We start from the raw sequence: 22,806 nt of genomic DNA on the forward strand, positions 1-22,806 counted from the left end.
TATTTGAGAATTGCGCGGAAAGTGCTGCAGTTTTCAAATAGATTTCTCGATTACGGTTTTTCTCATACTTCGCATTGAAGATACATTGATGTATTTTCCACATACGTGTGTTTCGATTTGCATCGGAAGTAAGAATCTCCAACACTATAAATGCACTCTGTAGATGCATAAAACTCACGTCCGAACTTTCTATCCCATAGTGGTAACGCGAGACACGAAAACGGAGCACGAATTTAGTACCCGTTGTCAAAAGTTGCACAATATCCATGCTGCCACTTTGCCAACGAGTAACTCGACAATACGAGAGTTTGGCGCGCACGTTCAGGATTGCGCATAGGTCGGGAAACATTAAATTCAAGCAACCCTTCCGCGGTGCAGATTACCACCGACTTGCGTTCCCGTATATAGGACGACGTAAATTTGCGGGAATGTTCGGTAGGCCGCGACATCAGTGTTTACAATTATATTTGGCGGGATATTAAGAGACGACGTAATAGGGCAAGGCCGATGAATGATGACCATTTGGCCATTATTCATCGTCCTACCTCCGTTATCACGAAAGCGTGAACTAGGCAGAATGGAAAGACGTGATTTAATTTTGCGCTAGCGAGATAAGATCGATTACTACGATACGATACGAATAACGTTACTGTTACGTAGTACTGTTATGTAGTAATTCGGACTTAAAATTAAGTTTGATCTAAATGCGATATCAAAAAACGGAATCTTAATAAAATTATGTGCAGTAATATTCATGCACTGAGAAAAAAATAGACTAAATTTAAATAAATATTTATTTGAATACTGCCAACTAAACATTTACTTACAATAAACAAATATTTACTTAATAAAAAGAAGTGATTGTTAAATCAAATTAATGTTTTTTGTATCAAATACATAAATTTTTATATTTAATAAATATTTAGTTGGTACTATTCAAATAAATATTTATTGAAATTTAAGATATATTTTTTTCTCAGTGTGATATCTACAAAAATCGTGGAAATTTTTGCCAATAAAAATCGTATAATTTTTTACAATAAATATCGTGACAGATAATATTAGCACAATTAAGAAAATGCCGCTGTTTCTTTTAAATAAGATTTATAATTTCTTCCCGTAAGGGTTTAAGTAGTAACGGACGACTATGCGACGACGCGTGTAAGTAGGGAATTTGCCGTATAAAGAAATCAATTTTTCCTCGCATTAGGAATCCGGCACATCGTTAAGAGAGTTTCCAACCATTTATAATGTAGGCAAGTGCACCAAGAGAGAAAAAGAGGAGAGACGAGAGAGAGAGAGAGAGAGAGAGAGAGAGAGGATGAGAGTACTGATGGAAAAAGCGTTGCGTATTAAATTGGAGGCGGAAAGTGTGCGTAGAGCGCGGCATTAATATACCATGCATACGCCATTACAACATTCCCCGATGTCCGCGCGTTACAACACGTTACTACTATTACTACCACTGCTATATTGTCATCACCGTCCATTACGCTCAGCGCCGTACTCCTCGCGCGTTTGATGGGGAAGAATCCGGTCGACCGTTCGTTCCTCTACCTCGTAAATCATCGCGATGGGCATCCACGTAGGTCACTGGATACGTCGGTGAAATAGCGACGGGCGAGGGTGGCTGGACAAGGATAGTGGAACAGGAGGAGAAGAAGAGCAACCGTTCCGACGAGAGATCGTGATTTTCGAAGCGGATGTTCGAAGATCGCCGCAACCCAGATTATAGTAATGACCACTAATACATCCTCCGGAAATTGACGAATTATATTGGCGAGATTAGTTTTATTTCATAGGAGATCTTTATACCTTTCGGAATGGTTTCTCGTTTGCGGATTTTATCACTGACTATTGTCCACGAAGTTTCAACGAGATCAATTTTCAGTTTATAACCTTTGATGTTTCCGACATGGAATTATTTTACTAAAAGTGACATCGTTATTACATTGGTTTTTCATTCTTTCAAAAGATGAGGTAACATAAAGCAATTAATATCAAAGAAAGTTTCACATAAAAAATTTTTTTGTCGGCTATTTCTCGTATTTATTGCTTTTCTATGTTTTGAATTGCTTCCTATATTCATTTTTCATACTTTTTCGCGAAAAAAGAAATAGTATTTATAAGCATTGCTGTTGAATGAAAATAGTATTGTATATTGAATACCAGCGATTTCTTCTCGTTCAATGTCGCTTCACATTCTACGAAGAGATGCCCCTCCGGCTTGGAGGAAGGCTCGCATTATGTCAACGGGAGGATGATGATATAGACTACTTCGAAAAGTGCATTACCGGCATTTCTCGCGTTTGTTCCCTTCCCCGGGCTTATTTATCGCTCCGGGGGCCAAGTCTCGCTGGCTTCAAGTCGCAGCTGCTGTCTGTAATGGAGTTGCGTACCGCCGTCATATGTGGAGCAAGAAGTTGGGCGCGATGGGGAAGTAGTAGCCGACTCGAGAACAGACGTGATGGAGGGGTGAAGAACCTCGAGAAAAAGTAAATACTCTGTATATCGAGCGTATAGAAGATGCACGGGGTGAAACGCAAAAAGGGCGAAAGCATGTTTAAAGGAGAGGAAGGAGGGAAAGAGATTACTCGGGAAACGCACGGGATGACACGTGAAATGATACGAGAATATGTGATGTGCCAACTGATATCGTGTGGAAATACAAGTAAGGAACGACGATAAAACTAGGAGAAAAGAGGGTAGAGAGATACAAGCGGAAATAACTCGGGACATTATCGTAGAAGAAATCGAACGACCGAGACGACACTTTGATGCATGGAAGGTGAACGCGAATGCGAGTACGGATCAGAAAGAAATCCATTCTCACGGATCGCAAAAATCCGTCGTTCGAAAAAAAAGTGCGAACGCAAGGTTGCCGCTGTCGTGTGAGGTGAAAGGTCGAAGGAGAGAATTCGCGCGACCGCTGACACCCGTAAGTGGAGTGGCAGCGAATGTAATAAGAAGTAAACGAAATGGGGAAAATCCAATTGAGGGGAGCCGCGATCGCGCGGGCGAGAAAAGAAAAGTTCCTGGGGAAAGGGAAGAGCGAGCGAAGGAGAGGGTACGAGAGCACATCGCGAAGAAAAAAATAGAAAAGAATAGGAAGACATGCGCGAGGCGAGAGAAGCATGAAAAGCGCCGCTTAAGGCTTAAGAGACACAAAGACATTTTGCGACGATTTGCGCGTACAGTTAAGAAAAATGCGAGAAGAAAAACGCGAAAATAAATAACATGAATGGAAATAACATGGATGGAGAGGAGGAGAGAGAAAAGAGGCTTAAACGCAGTAGAACTACACGAACGGTTGACGATTCTGATCGCTCCAAAGAGTATTCTAAGAGGAAAAACGGGACGAGATAAGTTGGTAAGGGATGATCGCGCGTAATTCAGTCTGAGCAAAAAGGTGTGAACGAGATTGCCAAAATACTACGGAAATATTATAGGAAAGGGGGATGGGAGAAACCGCGAATAACGAAGAGTCAGGAAGTGCCGTTCTCGGAGGTAGGACGATGAGAGGAAAGAGGTGAAGATAGAGGTCCAGAAGGACAAGGTAGACAGGAAGGTTCAGGATAATGAGAGAAGAGGATGACGTGGAAAGAAGCGGCGAGTGCGACAGAGAGAAATCGAGTGGGCACGCAGGAAGAGTGGGAGGGCGAAGGGGTTGAGGACAGTGGAGGAGCGCCACGTTGGAGTTGGAGGTACGTTGCGAGGTAGTAGGAGTGCTCGAGCGCGTAGGAAGGAGGCAAAAAAGGGTAAAGAAAGAGGGACAGACGAGTGAGGAGTGCGGAGATAGAGTATGAGTTGAAGAGGAAAGAGAGCGGAGGGGACAGGGGAAAGGCACGTAGAGGGAGGGGGTGGGGTGACGTCACGCCCGATCGATACTCACTCATACTACTCCTCCGCGTACGGCGACACGGTAACCCTCCGGCGATGGCGCACGCGCGCCTTTTACCCCTTACTTGTACCGCCGACACTCGTACTCGCTCCTGAGCGCCGCTTCCCGCCATATTAGCCGCCATGGGGTAGGCGAGGATGTGCGACAGGGGTAACACGGGGTGCTTCTTCTTCCGCAAGGTAATCCATGCGTTTTCTCTCTCTCTTTCTCTCTCTCTCATTCATTCTCGTTTCCTCATTCTCCGTTTGTCTATTTATCATTCTCTCACTCTGTCGCACTCATTCCCTCATCGGACACCTACCTAACCGTCCTACGCGCGCCCTTTCGCACCATTCACCGGTCACGTGAAACCGAGAAGGAACTGGCGATCTGCACTCGAGAGAGAGACAGGTCATAAGAGAGGAAGACTGGCCGGCGTTCTTGTTGAACGGTGCTCTGGTCGAGGACAACTCGGGGCACGTATGGGACCGCCGCGAAGGGGTAGCGCGACACGCGCGGCGGCGTTCACCCGGCAGACGGGTGAGACCGAGAGACGTAAAGAGAAGACGGACGGAGCACGGGGGTGGTGGGCTACCGGCAGGAAGGGTGGCAAGGAGCTCCAAGAGCCGCCACCGCCGTCGGCGAGCGAAAGAGGCTGCAAATCGGCTGCGGCAGCGTGGATGTCCCTGCTGTCGCTCTGCGACCGGATGTGCGGCACCGCCGCGTGGCTCGTTCCGGTCACATGCCTCCGCGGGGTGCGTTTTTCCCACGGTTCACCTTTTGTGCTACTTCTTTTCATCGACGTTGCAAATGATTATTAAGCTGGCAGGTGGAATAAGCTCGCGATCTATTTTACAGCAAAAATCTTATTGTTAGTTCTTATACGAATAACCTCACCCGTATTTCCTGGCATTGCAATTAACGAGTGGACGCGAGAGGATTTACGGTGATGTTCGTGACGTTAGCGTGACAGGTGGATGAGCTCGTTCGAAACGCGTGACTCGATAAGCTCGTGCGTTTTTCTCGATAGTCTCAGTGAGATACGAATCCGACTGAAATCACGGTCAACGAGCTCGGGGATTTATGGTTGGTGCTTGTGCGTTGTCGAAGTGACAGATTGATGAGTTTCCGCGAGACGCCGCGTGCTTCGTTAGGAACCCCCTCTTACTCTTAAAAGGATCATGATGGAGCTTTACATTTACATCGCATTTGTCTCGAATGAAAAAGTGTTATTCTAGATTCTAGTTCACCTTCCCGGATATTCGGTCCTCATATTTGGTCACTTTATTACGGCCCTCATAATTGAGTTAATTGAGATCATGAGATATTCCAGTAAAAGCAGAAGTTTAAATGTGTACGATTTTTGTCACTTGCTTTTATTAGATGCATATAATGGAAATCTTATCGATCTTATCGATATTAATAATTAATGATTAACTTGAATTTTTTGTTCCTGAAAATAATTTCTTCTTAATACAGTGGATAGAAATTATTACAAAATTCGCTAACAGAATTTGTTGAAAATATTTATGAAAAATATCCATTATCTGCATTTTGATTATATTCAGCGATTGCAAAAATATTTACTTTAGGACACTATACTACTCATGCTCGCAATATTTCTACGTCTTTGAGAGAAATTAGAAGCTTTACTTTCTTTTATAAGCTTGTGAATTCGCTTGCATAAAATATCTTCAATTTAAGTAATATTAATAAGATAAAATTAATAAGATAAAATTTTTTTAATTACTTAAATAATCCTTTAATTAAAAGTATTCAATTTGCAAAACAAGATACTTAAATAATTGATATCCCTACTTAACATAAATCTATTATCGGTTTTAACTATCATCATAATCACTCAATCTTCTAAATCATTGTGTCCTATATGATGTAAAATGTGAGATAGCCAAGTTATGTAATTGCCAATAGAGTATGTGACATGTGTAGCTGACCTGTGACGTATGTAGTTTGGTTGCTGTGGTTATCATTGATCTAGACTCTGACTAATCCTCTTTGAAGGGATACCACTTGGACATTCAAATTTTCTCGATATTGCATATCGCGTTATATTTCGACAATGCGGAAGGTATATGTCATTTTTTTATTTGTCGTCTCATTTCGTAATAATCAATTATATAACTTTAACACTTTAGAGTCAGCTGAACAGCGAAAATAATCAGTTATTGTTTTGTAGGAGGGCCGGGGGGAAGTGACAGACATAAGCGCAAGTCCTGGGAGGCAGGCACCTGCCAACCAGTTGCGCCCCAAGGAACCACCCCCCATGGTCATTCAAGGAGACTTCAGGAAGGTAGTGACGACACTTCATTAACTCGTTGCCGACACAATGGACGAATTTAGAGCTCGTTGTGTCGACAAACTTCAATTGCCGGACAGCATGACGATGGATTCCGACACCCGGGACCCTATTGTGTTGCTCGTGAAGCTGTCTCGACGACTGGCAGAAACGTATTGGCGTGTGCTTTAGTCGCCACGTATTGTTCATGTAATCTGATCGCTATTATATTAAACATGCCAAATTTAAATCATTCCATTCTCAATCTTTGCAACATCTTTAAAACAAGCAAAATGAGGATAAAATATAATAGCGATGTCTTGTCAGAATAATATTAATAAGGAAGGACTATTAGTAAGGAAAAAGGTAGCCAAAGATTTATTTTTAGGTGTACATAAACTCGTTTTTAGGAAATAAAAAGATCTCATTATATTAAAATTTTACATTAATGAAATTAGGATTGCATTCCGTAATTTATTGTGAGTATTGAAATTCTATAGTTCACGTTATGTATACGTATAGATTTTTAGTACTCACAGTGTGAATAACGTAGCTTATATTTTAGTTTTTACATTTCTCTACACTGAAAAAATGATATTATATCAACGGCATTATTTTAATTGAAAATAATCTTGTTGATTCACAATAACAGTATTAATGAAATAAATAAAATTTTATTAAAACAACAACATAACATATTTGTTTCATTAATATTGTTATTGTATTAACAAAATCATTTTCAATTGAAATAATGTTGTTGATATAACATCGTTTTTTTCTGTGTATTTATTATTTATATGAGAGATCAATGTATTATATATTTATATATTGTTTAAATATTTGCACGATAGAAATAATTTAATAAATAATAACATTGTTTTGCGTCGAGACAAATTCATCGGTCCACACAAAAATGACGATAAAACATCGCTACGCTTCTTTGAAACGGAAGAATCTACCGTTGCAGGTGAGCGGGATCAGTACAGAGATCTTCAAGCAGATCGAGACTGTCGAAAACGATCATGACGCATCGACAGCGGCGGCCCTCGAAGCTGTTGAGCGGAGAGGCGAGATGGTCGTGCGTGTCATTGAGCCTCGGCAAATGGGTAGACAGGCTTCCGAGGCGGCGAAAAAATTTATTGCTATGCAGGTACGTTATCGATGAGTCTGTCTGTTTCTGACAGATTGTGATTCATTTGCATTTGAACGTAATATCTTATCATAAATTAGTACTACGCGCAATTCTTTCATTACAATCAGCAATATATTAATTCCCTGTTTATCGTATACTATCTATTCATCTCTCTCCTCTTTCTAATATATGATTACAATTCAATTATAAAATAGTTTTGGAAGACTTGAGATATTTTATCGTTTCTCGCTCTATCACTAGTCGGAATATATGAAAATGCACGAATATTTATTATATGAATATATACATAGTTTTAGAAATTTGTTTAAAAAAATATAAGATATAAAATAAGACGCATAATAAACTCGAAATTTAAATTAAATTTACACAGACTGTTCAAGTTTTTTTACTTAAATATAAAAATTCACGCAATCTTTCACTTTATTGTAAAAATTCGTATAAAACTATTGTTAGGCATTGACTAAATATGGTAATACTTCTTCACTCATCTGTCTTTTAATTTAATAAATAAAAAATAATTCTTTATTACGTTTATCAATGATTATATAGAAGTTGATAATGTATTTATGTTATTGTCAAATTATCGAGCAAATATTTAGAGATAATATTCACTATAATTTAACTCGCCTTGGCCTCCTCATGGAATTAGGCGAACAAAATGTAACAGTTTGCTTGCATGGCGGTCGTATTTATACCACTCGGGCCAGGGAGAAAATTATTTTCACGACAACGAAGTAATTTTGCGCAGCGTAATTTCACCCGAGGCGCGCGCGTGAACGCTGTGAAATATTTCGACGGCACGAATTAAGAAAGTTCACCGGCGATCTTCGTTTCAGGATCCTAAGCACCCCATCCACTTCGTCGAGATAATCAAACGACCGGGACAGACCCTCGGCCTCTACATACGCGAGGGCAACGGCGTCGACAGAAACGACGGGGTCTTTATCTCTAGGATAGCTCTGGAGACCGCCGTGTACAACAGCGGCTGCTTGAAGGTGAATATCTTCGCTCTGCCCTGCGAATTCACCCGCTGTCACCGGGACGACGACAGTGAGAAACCGACGCGATGGAGAAAGCGAGGCGAGCGGTAAAATCGAGACACATCCGTGAATCGTCCCTTCGTCTTCTTTTTGCCAAGCGAGAACTTAATTGCTGCTAGTGCTCGGAACGAGCTCGGAGCCATTTAGGATGGAGAATCTATTTCGAGAAAAAGAAAGAGAGAAGGATGCGATAGCGGGGGCCGCGAGAATGCGCCGAATTAAATTTATCCTCTTACACCTTGACATTTCACGGGTCTCGGGCATCGATCAATCTTGTATATTTGGAAGGGATATTTATCCTTTCATTCTCCGCGATATCGTTGCTCGTCTTTATATCAGCTATCAGTCACTATGCATTCGCACGTGCAGGTGGGCGATGAGATCCTGGCGGTGAATCTGGTCGATGTGACGCACATGAGCCTGGACGACGTTGTGATCATCATGTCGATACCGAGGCGACTCGTCCTGGCCACAAGACACGGCCCACATCAACCTGTTTCGCACAGCCGCCAGACTGAGCACAAGGCACCGCCCGTAGTAGTCATCAAAAGGGAATTGAATGAAGATGAGAGTGACCACACGACAAGTAATCATGTCAGGTACTATCTCAAATTGATATCTATATCTATTCCTTGAATTAATAATCAAAAGACATCTCGCAAATTTATTATTTCAAGATACTTGTAGATGGCTTTACTGCTGACGTCAAATCTTTTTATCTTTCTTCCCTACAGAAGCTTGTTAAAACAATAAAGTGACTGTTAATAAAAAAGCCGATATTTTATGAAGAATAATCTTCCAATTATAGTAATACTATATTAGTACTGATATTTGATATCGATTTAAATCTTTTCTACGCGGAGAAAAATGTAATAATTAAAATTAAATTTTACGGAATAGGCAAGTCCATATAGGAACACGTGCTCACTTAAAATTTACTTAATTTTTTTGGTAAATGAGTAATCGTCATACACCACTGTAAGATATTTTTTACATTTTATAAAGTAAATTTATAAATTATGATACGTCTCAGTAGAATTTATTTTATCAATAAGTGTTTTTTACCTCAATCAATAAGTATTTTTTACCTTAGCGCTGACAAAATTTACTTTACTACGCGATAAATAATAATAAAAAAATATGAGTGTATAAAGTCTTGAGAATAGTATGATTTACTGTAAGTAAAAAATCATTTGAATGGATTAATCATAATTGCAATTTACTTTTTACCTTACATCTTCAATATTTTTATTTCCAGACAAGTAAAATTTGTCATAAGTTCGGCAAAAGTAGCCAGAATATTTTTACTAATAGTTGTAAGTTAAAAATTACTCAACGTTTTTTCTTCATGTATATCTTTTTTTTTAAATTAGTTAGGACAATAAGTTCTGCCATTAACAATTTCGAATAACACATGATGTTTCATGTGTAGGGATGGCAGTAGTCGTAGACGAGGCGACGGACGTGAAATGTTGCCGTCGCGATCAAGACTCGGTCTCACAGGTTTGGGATCGAGCCAGGATCTCGGTTCAAGCAACGGTGATCTGTACTATAATTCACGGCCAGAGGGTCACTGGTCCTATCAACCACCGCCGCCACCGGTTATCACGCACCAGCCGAAACCTTCAGCAACGCAACATTTTCAACCATACGAGCGCGGGTATCCGAAGACGTTAGAGAGCTTGGCTGAGAAAGTAAGTATCGCGTGATATTTCACGCGTCGAAATACGGAAATCCTGCGGATCGAGATCCATCAAAATGACAGAAAATATCGTTTAAAGAACAATTTTTCTAATAAAATTTTCTGTTTCAAATTAAAGAAAGGATTTTTTAATTTTAATATTTAATTGAATCAAATTGAATTAATTGATCAATAGTTTAATAAGTATAATACAATATATATAATACAATATATATAATATAATATAAATATTTGTTTACAAATATATAAAAAAACAAATAATATTCATTTTTCTTTATTCATTTCTAATTTTAATAAAATAATAATTTTCCACCAATGTATATATTTTTATTATTTATGATATTAAAACATTATTTTATTTTAATTATCACAGAATGGTGATTACATTATTCTTTACAACACTAATTTATTTCGATATTTTCGAAATAGATGTCACTTATGAATCTCGATCCGATGTAGTTCACGCATAGATGTTCTAGACGATGTGGATCGAGCACCATTTCATACCTATCTGCACCAATTCGATACTCGTTTGCCCTTCACTGTCTCCAATGAACGCTATTTTACTGAAAGAAAGTGGTGAACTCGTGGCAATGTCTCGGGACACTTGCTGTCGCGATCTCCGTGTCATTCGGATTATCGGAATTAAGAAGAACAATTCGCAAAGTAACTTCTAAAAGCAAGGAAATTTAAAAAATATCAGAATCGCATATCTCGCGACAATGAAAATGCCGTTCGTATAAAATATTGACTCTTTGTACATTCGTTCCGTGTATCGGATTTCTATCTCGAAGACAAATACGCGAGAATAAATGTCGAGAAAACTAATGTCTCGACAATTTCAACGAATGCATTTCCGAACGACGCGGAGCGTCGCCGATCGGCTCGCGTATCGATTACGTGTTTCAAATGACTAATCGGTTCTATGAATGAATGCTACATTGAAATTAACCAGGATTTTACAAAGGTAAAGATAACACAAACTCTATCTTGATATCTAGACTTGTGTATGACTGCAATTTTCTGTATAATGCCTCTAATGGACAAGTATATAAATATATTCTCCCTTCCTCTCATGTATATACTTGGCGACGAACGAATGCGCGAGTGCATCCGCCCACACAAGGCATTTTTAATTTCAATCTTTGTTAAATTCTCACTTCTTAAAAACTTTAACATAAATTCTTCCATTCTTTGCTGAAATGTACGAGTTTTGAAAAAATTGAGATCGTAAAATAGATGAAAAATGTGGATGATTAAATATACATTTTGTCAATACATAATAAAAAAAAAATAAGCAATTATATATCTCTTTTTCTTCAATAAGTAATCAAAGAAATCACGAAATAGAGAGAGAGAGAGAGAGAGAGAGAGAGAGAGAGAGAGAAATAATATATATAATAACAATTTATTAATATAATTATCAAATATATTAAATATAATTAATTAAATTGTTTCTTTTATTATTATCATAAAAATTGTTTGAGGTTGAACATTTTGATACGAGTATTAATAAAGAATTAATCAAAAAAAGTCTTGTATCTCGCGGTAGAATAAATCATTCGGTTATAAGATGTGTATTTAAGAATTAACGAAACGATTGCAGAGGGTGTTTAATGGCAAATGAGTGAAATGTTTAGCCGTATTCTCGACGGTGCACCAGTGCATTCGTTTAACGAGTTCTGCCTAGAAAAAGCGTAACACGAATTAACGGATATTTATGTGCGTTCTTAAACCGTAGAAGTCGCGTACACCTGCCGCTGTTTGCGACGTGAACCCTAACTTTATGTTCCTTGTTGCAAGCTTGCTGTCCGTTTATTCTTTCGATTGCGTTTTGTGAATTGCCTGTGTTCTGGATAACGTTAATCATTGTCGTGGCTAGCGTTATCGCGTTCGATCGATTATCGATTGCCAGCACTTTACTCAGCATTATTCTACAAAGTTGTTATAAATTTTAATAATTTATCAAAGACTGCACTTAAAAATTTTAATTAACGCTTATAATATTGTTAAAAAATTTATATCTATATGTAATACATAGATTCACATTTTTCTTATAAAATTCACATTTCTCCTAAAATGTTGAATTTTTATGTATTAATCTATTTTTTATCTATTTTTTTATCACACAAATCATATTATCAAACATACATCACTAACAAAAGGTGATCGATCGATCATAGAAGATGAGACATTATCGTTGTAATTGCCTTTGACTTTCTGAAGAATTTAAATCCCAAAAGTATATAATTTATAAAAATTTACAATTATTGACAATAAATTACAATTAAAGACAAAGAAAGAAAGGGATGTTTGCGAGAGTCACGGCGATTAGCAACTTTAAGAAAATCTATCTAAGGAACTGTCTCAGTAAACATCTATGAAGTGTACTCAAAGAGTTCGTGCGATCATGCGATTAGGTACACCCTTTCTACACGGGGCCCATGATGCCCTCAAACGGCCGACGTATGTCGAGTGGTGGAATGCAATCAGTCGGTGGCAGATTGTCGGGCCAAACCACGCAGTCGACCCATTACGGCTACGGTCAGCACACCGGAAGCGGAAGGATCATGCCGAGGAGTGGTTCCGACCAGCACCTACCCCGAGTCGATTACACGAGCATCACGACGCCGGCGCGACATACCCTTCTTAGATCTAGCTTGAAATCAGGTCCGTAATGAATTTACTTATCATCGAAGTATCCACTCTCTGCTTCTCTCTCTCTCTCTCTCTCTCTCTCTCCCTCCTATCTTCTCCCTTTCACTATCTTCCCAGATCTATGTGTACACGGAAATTTTCTTCAATAAGAATTACATCGTTCTCAAATATTCTATATAGAATACATGTTCATAATTTATTTATTTTTTTAACTTATTATTGTAATAACAATGTAATTTATAGAAAATCTAAGAAATATGAGATCATATATCGAAAGAATTGGAAAATTTATAAATCAAAATAAATTAAAACGTGAAGTTGATATTTGATAATAGATGCATTTACTATATTCTAATAATTAACAATGTGTTGTTATTAGGAACATCAGCATTGCGTTATAATCCAAGGTACGGACAGACTGATGTTACATCCGCCGCGCAGAGGCAAGGACAATTCGGCACCTTGACAAGGCGGCATCGACCATCATTAGACTATGCCTCTGACACCGAGGCTACGTGTTCCAGTTCGCCGAAATCAGCATATTACTATTATAGGCACAATATGAACAATCCATCTCAAAGCAGCGCCGTGTCACATTTAGCTACCCTATCGAGGTCACAAATCGGTCAGAGTTCCTCAGGTGGGTTGGAACAATTTATCGAGATTGAATTATATTCGCGCTTTCGAAGTTATTTAGACTTAATCGCGATAAATAACCTTTCTACGGATCAATTTTCATGAGGTCAAATAGTAAGCGTTTAGTTCTTCGACTTATAAGTCTATCGAGTTATAATTAGAATTTCTTATATAGATTTTATATAGATTTATCTTATATAGATTTTGGAAATAGAGTTTGTTAATTATAATCATTGAATTGGAACATTCAGAGAACTATATAAACTTATTAATAAACTTTGTACAAATTCACATGAATAACAGAGAATTATAACAGCTTTAAGGTATATTCGAAATCTCCAGTAGAATTCATTTCTTTTTAAGTCAGAAGATTTCTTCGTAGGTTTAAGATCAAATTCATTACCACGAAGCGGTCGAACGTTGCCCCAGCAGCCTGGTCTCAGATCGGGCCTCAGCACGGTCGCGTCGGGCCTGATCGATCAAGAAGACAGCGACGGTGCATTATCAGCTCCGGAATTACCTTCCATCAGACGTGACAGGGGTAAGCGTCAGATAATCGAAACAATAACCGGCATGCAATTGGTGAAACTGTACTTTACGCGAACTGACCATGCCGATAAACAGGCAGGATACCGTCCTCACCGAGTGTATTCACGTCGGACGAGTACCGCGCCTGGCTGAGCCGCACGCCAAGTACCAGTGCTCTGTACGAGCAGATCAGGGCGACTACAAGTAGACCACCCCGTTATACATACAGCGCCGAGAATATTCATGCAGCCGTCAATCAGGTAAATGTGAAATAAGCTAGGAACAGTAAACTCAGAGCTCTGACAATCGATCGGATTTGCTAATTTTGTTATCGCCACGAATAACTACAGAATAGATTTTGCCTTCCTCTTCCTGATAATTTATTATTACGTATATTGGTTTACTCGAATAAATTCAAAATCAACTTTTTAAGATAAAAATGAATAAAAAATAATGAGAGAGTCAGAGAGAGGGAGAGGGAGAGAGAGAAAGAGAAAGAGAGAGAGAGAGAGAGAGAGAGAGAGAGAGAGAAATGCAAAATGTATTTGCATATAAATTTTTAATTTTTTCTCAATGTCATCATTAGCTTTATTTATAATTCTTTAAATATTTGTTTAATTAAGCAGTATTGATTAAAATTCGATAAATAGTTTACAATTAGATAAAAATCAAACAAAAGGATAAAAATAAATTAATAATCTAAAAGACAATCAAAAAATAAATTTATCTACTTAATTAGCATTCAGATTTTTCGAATTTAGATGTAGGTTAATTATTACTATTTTGACAGATTCTCATTTAATTTGTAGTTCAATTTTGAATTTAATAATACTAACTAAAGCAGAAAAGCTATGAATACATGTTAATAAGTACTCTGTATTTCTCATTGGTTAATGAAGGGTGACTACGGCAGTTACGGTGCATACAGGCCGCTCTCGACTACGCTTGATCGCTTGTCGACGAGATCAGCTTCGGCTCAACAGGTCAATCTTGCGAATCTGAGAGCGTCAACGGCGATTAGCTCGACATGCCATCGCGGTACAACGAATCCGAGGCCAGCCTCGGTGGCTTCAAACGCGCGCACATCGCTGGCAGCCCAGAAAGCTTCACTAACAAGTTCCGCAAGCCAACGGGCGACATCAGTCAGAAGGATCAGGAACCTGTTGGATTTGGAGTCAACGAGGAGCATACCTACCCCAACGCCTACCAGAACTCAGGGTCAAATACTACTAGATATTAATCCTGCGGGTGATTAGACAGTCTATCGCGTATCTGTCTACCGCCTCATTTCGTAAAATTGGGAGTATTGAAAGGTCATTTCATTTCACAGAATTCCTCAAATATAAAATAGAGAAGCCACCGACTGTGGGCACTCCGAGTTCGACGAGTTCGATTTTGAGCTCGCTCGGAGAGACAACTGGCGGTGATTTGGCAAGTGGAGTCAGCGGATTGTTATCAGTTCATCTTTTAGCGGGGCGCGGTCTCCGATCGACTACGACCTCATCGGCCGCTACTACACCTTCCACTCCCTCAGGCCAGCCGAATTTAGGTGCGTTAGCTGAAAATAATCTATGTGCTTGTATGTCGTTTGAGATTAGCAAATGTCAATAAAATAATTATCATACGTTTCTACACTTGTCCCATTCTAATTTCAGTAATGTTACAATTGTCAATCTCAAATATAAAAATTTTATGTTACGCTCTATGGAATAATTTTGTTTTATAATTATATTGATTAAATATAAAACTACAGCTAGTTGCGGCTTAAGAGACTTGTACTGCGTACTGGAGTGTGACAGGGTGCATAAAGCGCGCACGGTAGTGCGAACCGGTGATTTGATGTTTGACTGGGACGAAACCTTCGAGCTGGATCTCGTAGGCAATCGACAGCTGGATCTACTCGTTTATTCTTGGGACCCACAGTACAGGCACAAACTCTGTTACAAGGGATCAGTGCATTTGGCGAGTCTACTAAAGGAATCGCCAGAACATCAGCTGGCCGTCAAGGTCGAGCCACGTGGCACGATTTATTTAAAATTGCGATACACTGACGCCCAACAAACTTTTCGTCGAAGGGGTTTGCCGGTCATATCCTTAGCTACGAGGGTAGCGCCTCTCTTTGGAGTTGATTTGGATACAGTGGTAAGTTCTCTTTCTTATGATGATTTCTTTACGATGACAAATTATATCACAAAAAAAATTAATAAACTCCTCAATATTAATAACAAAAAAATTATATAATCTTTAATTTTTAGTCAAAGTTGTGTAGATTTAATATCTTCTTATAATAATTAATTTGATAACTTATTTAAATCTTAAGATGTAATAACTATTTCTTTTGTACTAACTAAATAGGTAAGTCGAGAAACTAAGACTGGTGGAGTTCCCGGTGGAGTTTCCACAGCTTTAGCGATGGGAATCCCGAATGTTCCGATTATTGTATGGCGTTGCGTCGAAGAGGTGGAGAGAAGAGGACTTGACATTATCGGTAAATATTGAACAAATAATAATTTAGAAAATTGAATTATAGGTGTTCATGTGTATCCATGACAAAAGCTTGTTTTATTTCGTACAATAGGTTTATACAGACTATGCGGTTCGGCGACTAAGAAGAGGATACTTAGGGAAGCTTTCGAGAGGAACGCACGGTCCGTAAATTTGTCACCCGACAACGTGCCGGACATCAACGTCATTACTGGTAATATACTATAAAATAAGACATAAGAGAAAAATGCGAAGTGATCGATTGTAATCGTGATCATTTCTTTCAGGTGTACTAAAGGATTATTTACGAGAACTTCCAGAACCTCTCTTCACGAAGTGCCTCTACCAGATGATGGTCGATGCACTGGCCGTCTGTTTGCCAGACGACCCGCAGGGCAATGCTAAGCTTATGTTTAGTATACTAGATTGCTTGCCTAAGGTCAACAGGGTATGTATCTGTAAAATTTTATTTTAAATGCATATTGATTCTAATTAGAAAAAGAGAAATTAAATATAACGAGGCTTCACAATCATATCCAGATTTTAATAACGTGTGTTATTGATTGAATAGTGCACATTGATTTATTTGCTGGATCATTTGGCGATGGTAGTGTCGCAATGCAATAAAATGTCACCGGCAAGTCTCGCCGTTTGCTTCGGCCCGGTATTGATGTTACACTCGGAAGAAAACGGACCTCCACTAGATTTTCAACAACCAATCGCCGTGCTTAAGTATTTGTTGGAGATTTGGCCAGTTAAGTCAGGTAATGTACTCGTTCTTCATGAATCTACGTAAAAAACTATACTTTTTCGCAAAATTAATGATATATCGATGATATATCGATATATATATATTGATATATTTAATTTAATATTATTCTATTATATTTGGATTTAGTTACTGTTGTGCATTAAAAAAAAATATTGGCTAAGAACCGAGTAATTAGTAGCTAATTTCACAGACAGTTCGGAAGACTTCTTCAGTCGGTTCAACACTTCCTCGAGTTATGCCAGTAGTCGAGCGCAGCAGCAGTCAGCAGCATCTGCAGCAAGCGCAGCAGCAAGTGCAGCAGCAGCTGCAGCAACATGTGCAACTGCAGGGAACATTGGGACGCACAGGGCTGCCTTGGCAGCAGCCACCCTCACTTCATCATCAACCCCAAACTACGGTAGCCGTAGTCCTCGGGCCTTCCATTCGTCCTCCACCACCGGTCAAGCCTCGACAGGTAGGTCGCCAATAATTGTACGTTTCTCGCACGATTCATCGTTGTTGTTCAAGGAATGTTAACCCTAAACAGTGAATAAGCAAGCTCCGGCTTTTTTTTCGTTACGTATGCTTTTCATTGAATTACAAATATTTATAAGATCATTTATCTTAAACTGTCTATGAAAATTTAAAATACAGGAAATGTAGACTAGATCACAGTAACTTTAAGAATATATGTGACCAATAATATCTTTATTAAATGGATTAGAAAGAGTGTGTCTCCTCAATACTTTTATGTAAGTAATGCATTTTATACTGTTTAGGGTCAACTACATTGATTTTTTTGGTTCCCATGAATTTGCATACTTGCGTAAATTTGCTTGAGCAATTCAAAACTTTGGAACCAGAAGAATCGATCGAGAAGACGCTTGCCAATTTATGAATATTTTGAATGTATATACTAATTACTAACTAGGTTAGTGACTCAAGTATTCCTCTCCGATTTTGTGATGAGCTTTGAATATGTTGTTTTCTAGAAAATAAGGAGCACATTCTTTTATACATATTTAGTCTGGTAGCGCGAGTAGCTTCACATTCCGAGCGGATTCGATTCCTACATACGCGATTTTTTCCACATTTAAAAGAAATCACACATTAAAAAAACTATCTTGTGATTAAAAGCTAATCATTTGGAAGGCAATGGCAAACTATCGAGAATATCTTTGCCATGAGAACCTCTTCTGAAAAAAGGCCGTTCGGATCCGGTGTTAAAAACTGTAGGTTTCTCATAACAAAAATTGGAAAAAGATAATAGAGCTGTAGAAAAAAATTTTTTTTAATTGTTTTGTTAATTGTAATTACAAAGTACCTACTCTTGAACTACTTTTTTACACACTAACGTCATGTAGATTATTTATAAAAATATAATAGTATAAAAATATATATTGGTGTACTTATATAATATAACAATAAAAAATTTTTGTTGATTTTTTTACAACTAATTCATTAAGAAAAATATAGTGTCAGTATTATATTTTTCCTAACAAATCAGTTGTGAAAAATTTTTTTGTTGTACATTTCTAAATTTTAAACGATTTTAAACTCAGATATTATATTGCTTTTTTTATGTAGCAAAATACAGAGGAAAACTTAGATTATTGAAATTTTGTTTCTTCAACTGTTTCTTGAAAGACCAACGCAGGTTCACACGCAGGGTTAATTTCAAACATTTTTTTCTCATTCTTATTATTTCGACAATATTAGCTTCGAGAATATTGTTGAAATAATAAGAAGAGAAAAGAACTGATTTTTTTCGAAGAGGCGTTCCACCTTTTAAAAACATATTAGGGTACGTATAAAAAAATATGTCACTTATTTTTGTCTATAAAACATTCAAAGCTCATCAAAATCGAAGGAAGATACTTGGGTCCTTTGTAAGTTTTCCTCCATTTTCGCTTCTTCTCACATCCTATGCATATTGAAATGTTGTTGAACAGCATGGTAGACAAAAGTATCGATTATATTTCTTTTTTATTCGCTTCGCAGACAACCTCAATCGCGACGCGCTGCCAAATAGAATCTACGCTATTTAGTGATTATTGATTCGCCCTGCTTACATATTTTCAATCACGATGAGATTTCGATCAAAAACCTTCCATTTATCACGAACTCGCAAACGTTTCGGCATGTTTCGAGGAGTATGTAATTTATAAAATTCAATCATTTGTCAACAATTAGTCATTCTCAAAAATAATTTCAAAAATTGTAATTACATCAGAATAAAAAAAATCACATCAAAATAAAAAAAATTACAATATAAATTACTATAATGATTCATTCATCATATAATTAAGAAAACTTATTCAATTAAATAGAAATTTTTACAAAAAATATTTAGGTCCAATTCCACAACTGAGTTAACTCTTAACCGAGGTTCAACTTGTTTCTCATTTCTTTCCAATTCTAGAATTGGAAAGAAATAATGAATATTGATCTCGGTTAATTGTTAATCGTGAATTGAGAAACTGGGAGAGAAACCTTAGAGAACAAACTAATTAAAAAAGAACAATTTATTTTTGAGAAACTTTTTCTTTGTCAAGAATAACTTTTATTACTCTGAGAAATATATTTAGTCGAAATGGTTTGTGTTTATCATTTATTGTTATTGTCATTAATCATTATATTACGTGATATAAATATATATAATTTGACAGGTTTATGTACATATATTTCATATATATTTATGCGAAATGCCTTCGTGCATGTCTCAATGTCATTTCTATACCTCTCACGAGCATATATTGGGGATATGATTTCTATTTCGTGTATATAGTTTCGACGTCATTCCTATTATAATAACAATTTACGTTGTCTTCTTTATCTTTTTTCGTTTGGGCACGTATTCTTCAGAGCAAGCGCAAATTGCCGGCTCTACCAAACCGCTGACAGCACAGAGACGCCGCTTCTTGCACAGGTATCATCGTTATTATCGTTTTCATTATCCGCCTTTAGTTCGTTGTCACATGCATGGCCCGATTCAGATATCAGAGAAACATTCATCATTCATGTAACTCTCTCATTCTACCTTCATGCCATCACGTTTTATACGATCTAAATGTCGCCAACATGTCGAGTATTTGTAAATACTTTTCTACGTTGATACAGCACATATTTTTGCGTATGCTCACAATTGCATTCTACTTCTACGACTGTCTGGTATTCGCGAAATTACGCAAAGCTGACTTGAAAACGATTTCGCAGAACTATGTATTAAAAATTTTCTTCGAAGAAAACATATTAGATTTTATTCGCAATATGATTCAAGCAATTTTTTTTTAAAGGTATAAGAAATGAAATGTAAATTGCAGTTTATAAGAATTTTTGATGGTGTAGATCCCTATATACAAGTTTTATATTATTTATGGTTGGAAACTGTCCTTCCGTAATAACGTACCAGAGAATATATATACAATGTCCATGAAGTTGTGATCGAATGTTTCGAACATTTCAAGAAATTGTTTAAAAATATATTATTTTTAGTAGATGAAAAAATTATATTAATTATTTAACTTTTGATAGTAAACAGACTGTAAACATTTATTTGTATACATATAAATTTTATGCTCTCTCTCCTTTCTCTTAATTTCTTTTTTTACATCATAAAGTTCGAAACGTCTGATCAATCTTTATGAATTCCAACCATATCCAGCGTCGAGCACGACTAACCGACACACCTTGACGGTGGGTACATTTTGTTCGCGCAGGTGATAGTCTCGTCTCCCGGTTCACCTAGCAGCGAGGAGTCAGAGGCCTCGCCAGAGCCGATTAACAAGAGCCTCCTGGGCAGTTTGGGATATGAAAAGAGCGACGAGACGACGACGACGACGACGACGACATCGAGTACGTCGGGCGGCGTCGGCGCCGGTACGGGCGTTGGCGTCGAGCAGGTGACACCTACAAGCAGCGTTGACACCGAGGAGGGTAATCCCCAGCATCCTGAGGAAGGCGAGAAAGGCGTCGAGGGTGATGTCGAAGCTAGCGATGACGATCGACATCAGCATATACCCAAGACGCACTAATTGTGACCCACGTCGTCGCGCGAGTGTGCGTAGCGAGTAACGGAGAGGCGCGGAGATGACAATTCCTCAAGAATGCAGACAAATTTGAGAGTTGCTTCATCAATTCGTACGTGTAGTATTGACAGAAGAATAAGCCGAAAGTTGAACCGGCTCAGAAAATAAACCGAATTTGCAGAAAGCGACTTAGTTAATTTCATTAAAATTGTTAATTTTGTAGGGTCATTTCATAAATATTCTCGAGTTTTCAGGACTGAGATCAGCTCTACTTTAGCTCTAAATACGAGATAGGATGAGCATGTTAAAGTGATCTGGACGAAAGTCTCGCACGGTGCTATTCGAATCATAAGGATCTTCGTTACGCACCCCAAAGAGTTACGGTAGTCGATTGATTCCAGTTTATTATGTTGGGTATGCTTGCTCGCGAGGAAAAGTTGTTAAAGTTAAATGAAAAAAGAGCAAAAAAAAAAAGAGAAAAAGGCGGATAGAGAAATATAATCTAGCTCGGTCAGAGAAAGAGTGTTATTACACTATGATGGAGCTCTGCTACGTATAAGTGAAATAACTATAGTGATAGTAATTTCTCCCTCGAATGTTACGTCTGGATTTATCGCCTCTTCTAATCGAAATTAAATTTCGTAAGAAATAAAATGCGATACGTAAGTACTATTACTGTATGTAATTAAATATAGCCGTAAAATGAAAGCGCTACGAAGATGATCGAGCAACCAAACGAAGAGGCGTGGATACTATGATCGTTACTCGTCGTAGGAAGATGAATCAGGAACCGATACCGTTCTGCCAGAAAGGACTTGGACCGAAGACAAGTACTATAAGGAATTAAAGACAATTTATGTTACATCATTGCTGGGAAAGCGACTCAAATAATTCAAACACTGCACATTCAATTCTCCATCACAGGAATTTCTCCGAGAACACGTAATGGCCTTTCAAGTAATGGTCTCTCGAAGCAGATATTAGATCGCAGATGGATTCATCACGCATACCTTGCCTTCGATGCCCTTTTCCGCGCCACTAAGGGGGAAGAAAAAGACGAAAAGAAGAAAAGAATGTTGTCCCTCCGCGTCGTCATCGTCGACATTACTAACTCAACACGATCCACATGAAACACACAACACACAGAACTTAAGCAAGCCGATCAACAAAGAGAGCGCACGTGACATACATAATAATCAGTTTATATGCGATATACTATATACATATTATATATACATACGTAGACTAGTCACGATATTACGTGTGTGCTTTTGATAAAAAACTATTACTTGTAGCATTAGCTAGCTCTCGTATACAGAAACAAAAAAGATACATGAACAAACAAACTGATAAACAAACAAACAGCTAAACTAGATATACATAATATACATAAAAATGTTATACATACGTTGGAGAAGAGGGGAGGGCGAGAACATGGCGGCGTTTCTATGTCGACAATAGGCGGATTCGTTTGGACATGTTGCGTATAGCTATAGTATCGGGCAATCAATTGGCTATTGTATCAATACCGGGCGATCAATTGTCCGAGATTGGGTCACGGATGGTTAGAGGAAGTGATGCAGGGAAGAAGCCGCGGAAAGAACTGACCGAAAATGATAATAATTACGAGTAAACAGAGAGAAAATGCTA

The 22,806-nt window shown here is 38.0% G+C and overlaps 1 protein-coding gene across 1 annotated transcript in view; it reads left to right on the forward strand.

Annotated features, from left to right (window-relative positions):
* Window positions 1-21,162, forward strand: part of LOC108687997 (rho GTPase-activating protein 100F) — a 67,978-nt gene extending 46,816 nt beyond the window's left edge. Inside the window, exons 4-22 of the mRNA XM_018194049.1 lie at window positions 6,078-6,191; window positions 7,129-7,326; window positions 8,166-8,324; window positions 8,739-8,968; window positions 9,802-10,063; window positions 11,027-11,038; window positions 12,492-12,741; window positions 13,109-13,369; window positions 13,748-13,906; window positions 13,990-14,153; window positions 14,793-15,141; window positions 15,224-15,442; window positions 15,647-16,035; window positions 16,249-16,381; window positions 16,472-16,591; window positions 16,665-16,825; window positions 16,949-17,141; window positions 17,344-17,603; window positions 20,848-21,162. Of these exons, the coding sequence (XP_018049538.1) occupies window positions 6,078-6,191; window positions 7,129-7,326; window positions 8,166-8,324; window positions 8,739-8,968; window positions 9,802-10,063; window positions 11,027-11,038; window positions 12,492-12,741; window positions 13,109-13,369; window positions 13,748-13,906; window positions 13,990-14,153; window positions 14,793-15,141; window positions 15,224-15,442; window positions 15,647-16,035; window positions 16,249-16,381; window positions 16,472-16,591; window positions 16,665-16,825; window positions 16,949-17,141; window positions 17,344-17,603; window positions 20,848-21,162 (3,948 nt within the window). The remainder of the gene's footprint in view (window positions 1-6,077; window positions 6,192-7,128; window positions 7,327-8,165; window positions 8,325-8,738; window positions 8,969-9,801; window positions 10,064-11,026; window positions 11,039-12,491; window positions 12,742-13,108; window positions 13,370-13,747; window positions 13,907-13,989; window positions 14,154-14,792; window positions 15,142-15,223; window positions 15,443-15,646; window positions 16,036-16,248; window positions 16,382-16,471; window positions 16,592-16,664; window positions 16,826-16,948; window positions 17,142-17,343; window positions 17,604-20,847) is intronic.
* The last annotated feature ends 1,644 nt before the right edge of the window (window positions 21,163-22,806 follow it).

This window comes from Atta colombica, unplaced genomic scaffold (assembly GCF_001594045.1).
Source record: "Atta colombica isolate Treedump-2 unplaced genomic scaffold, Acol1.0 scaffold224, whole genome shotgun sequence".
In the NCBI taxonomy this organism is placed as follows: Eukaryota; Metazoa; Arthropoda; class Insecta; order Hymenoptera; family Formicidae; genus Atta; species Atta colombica.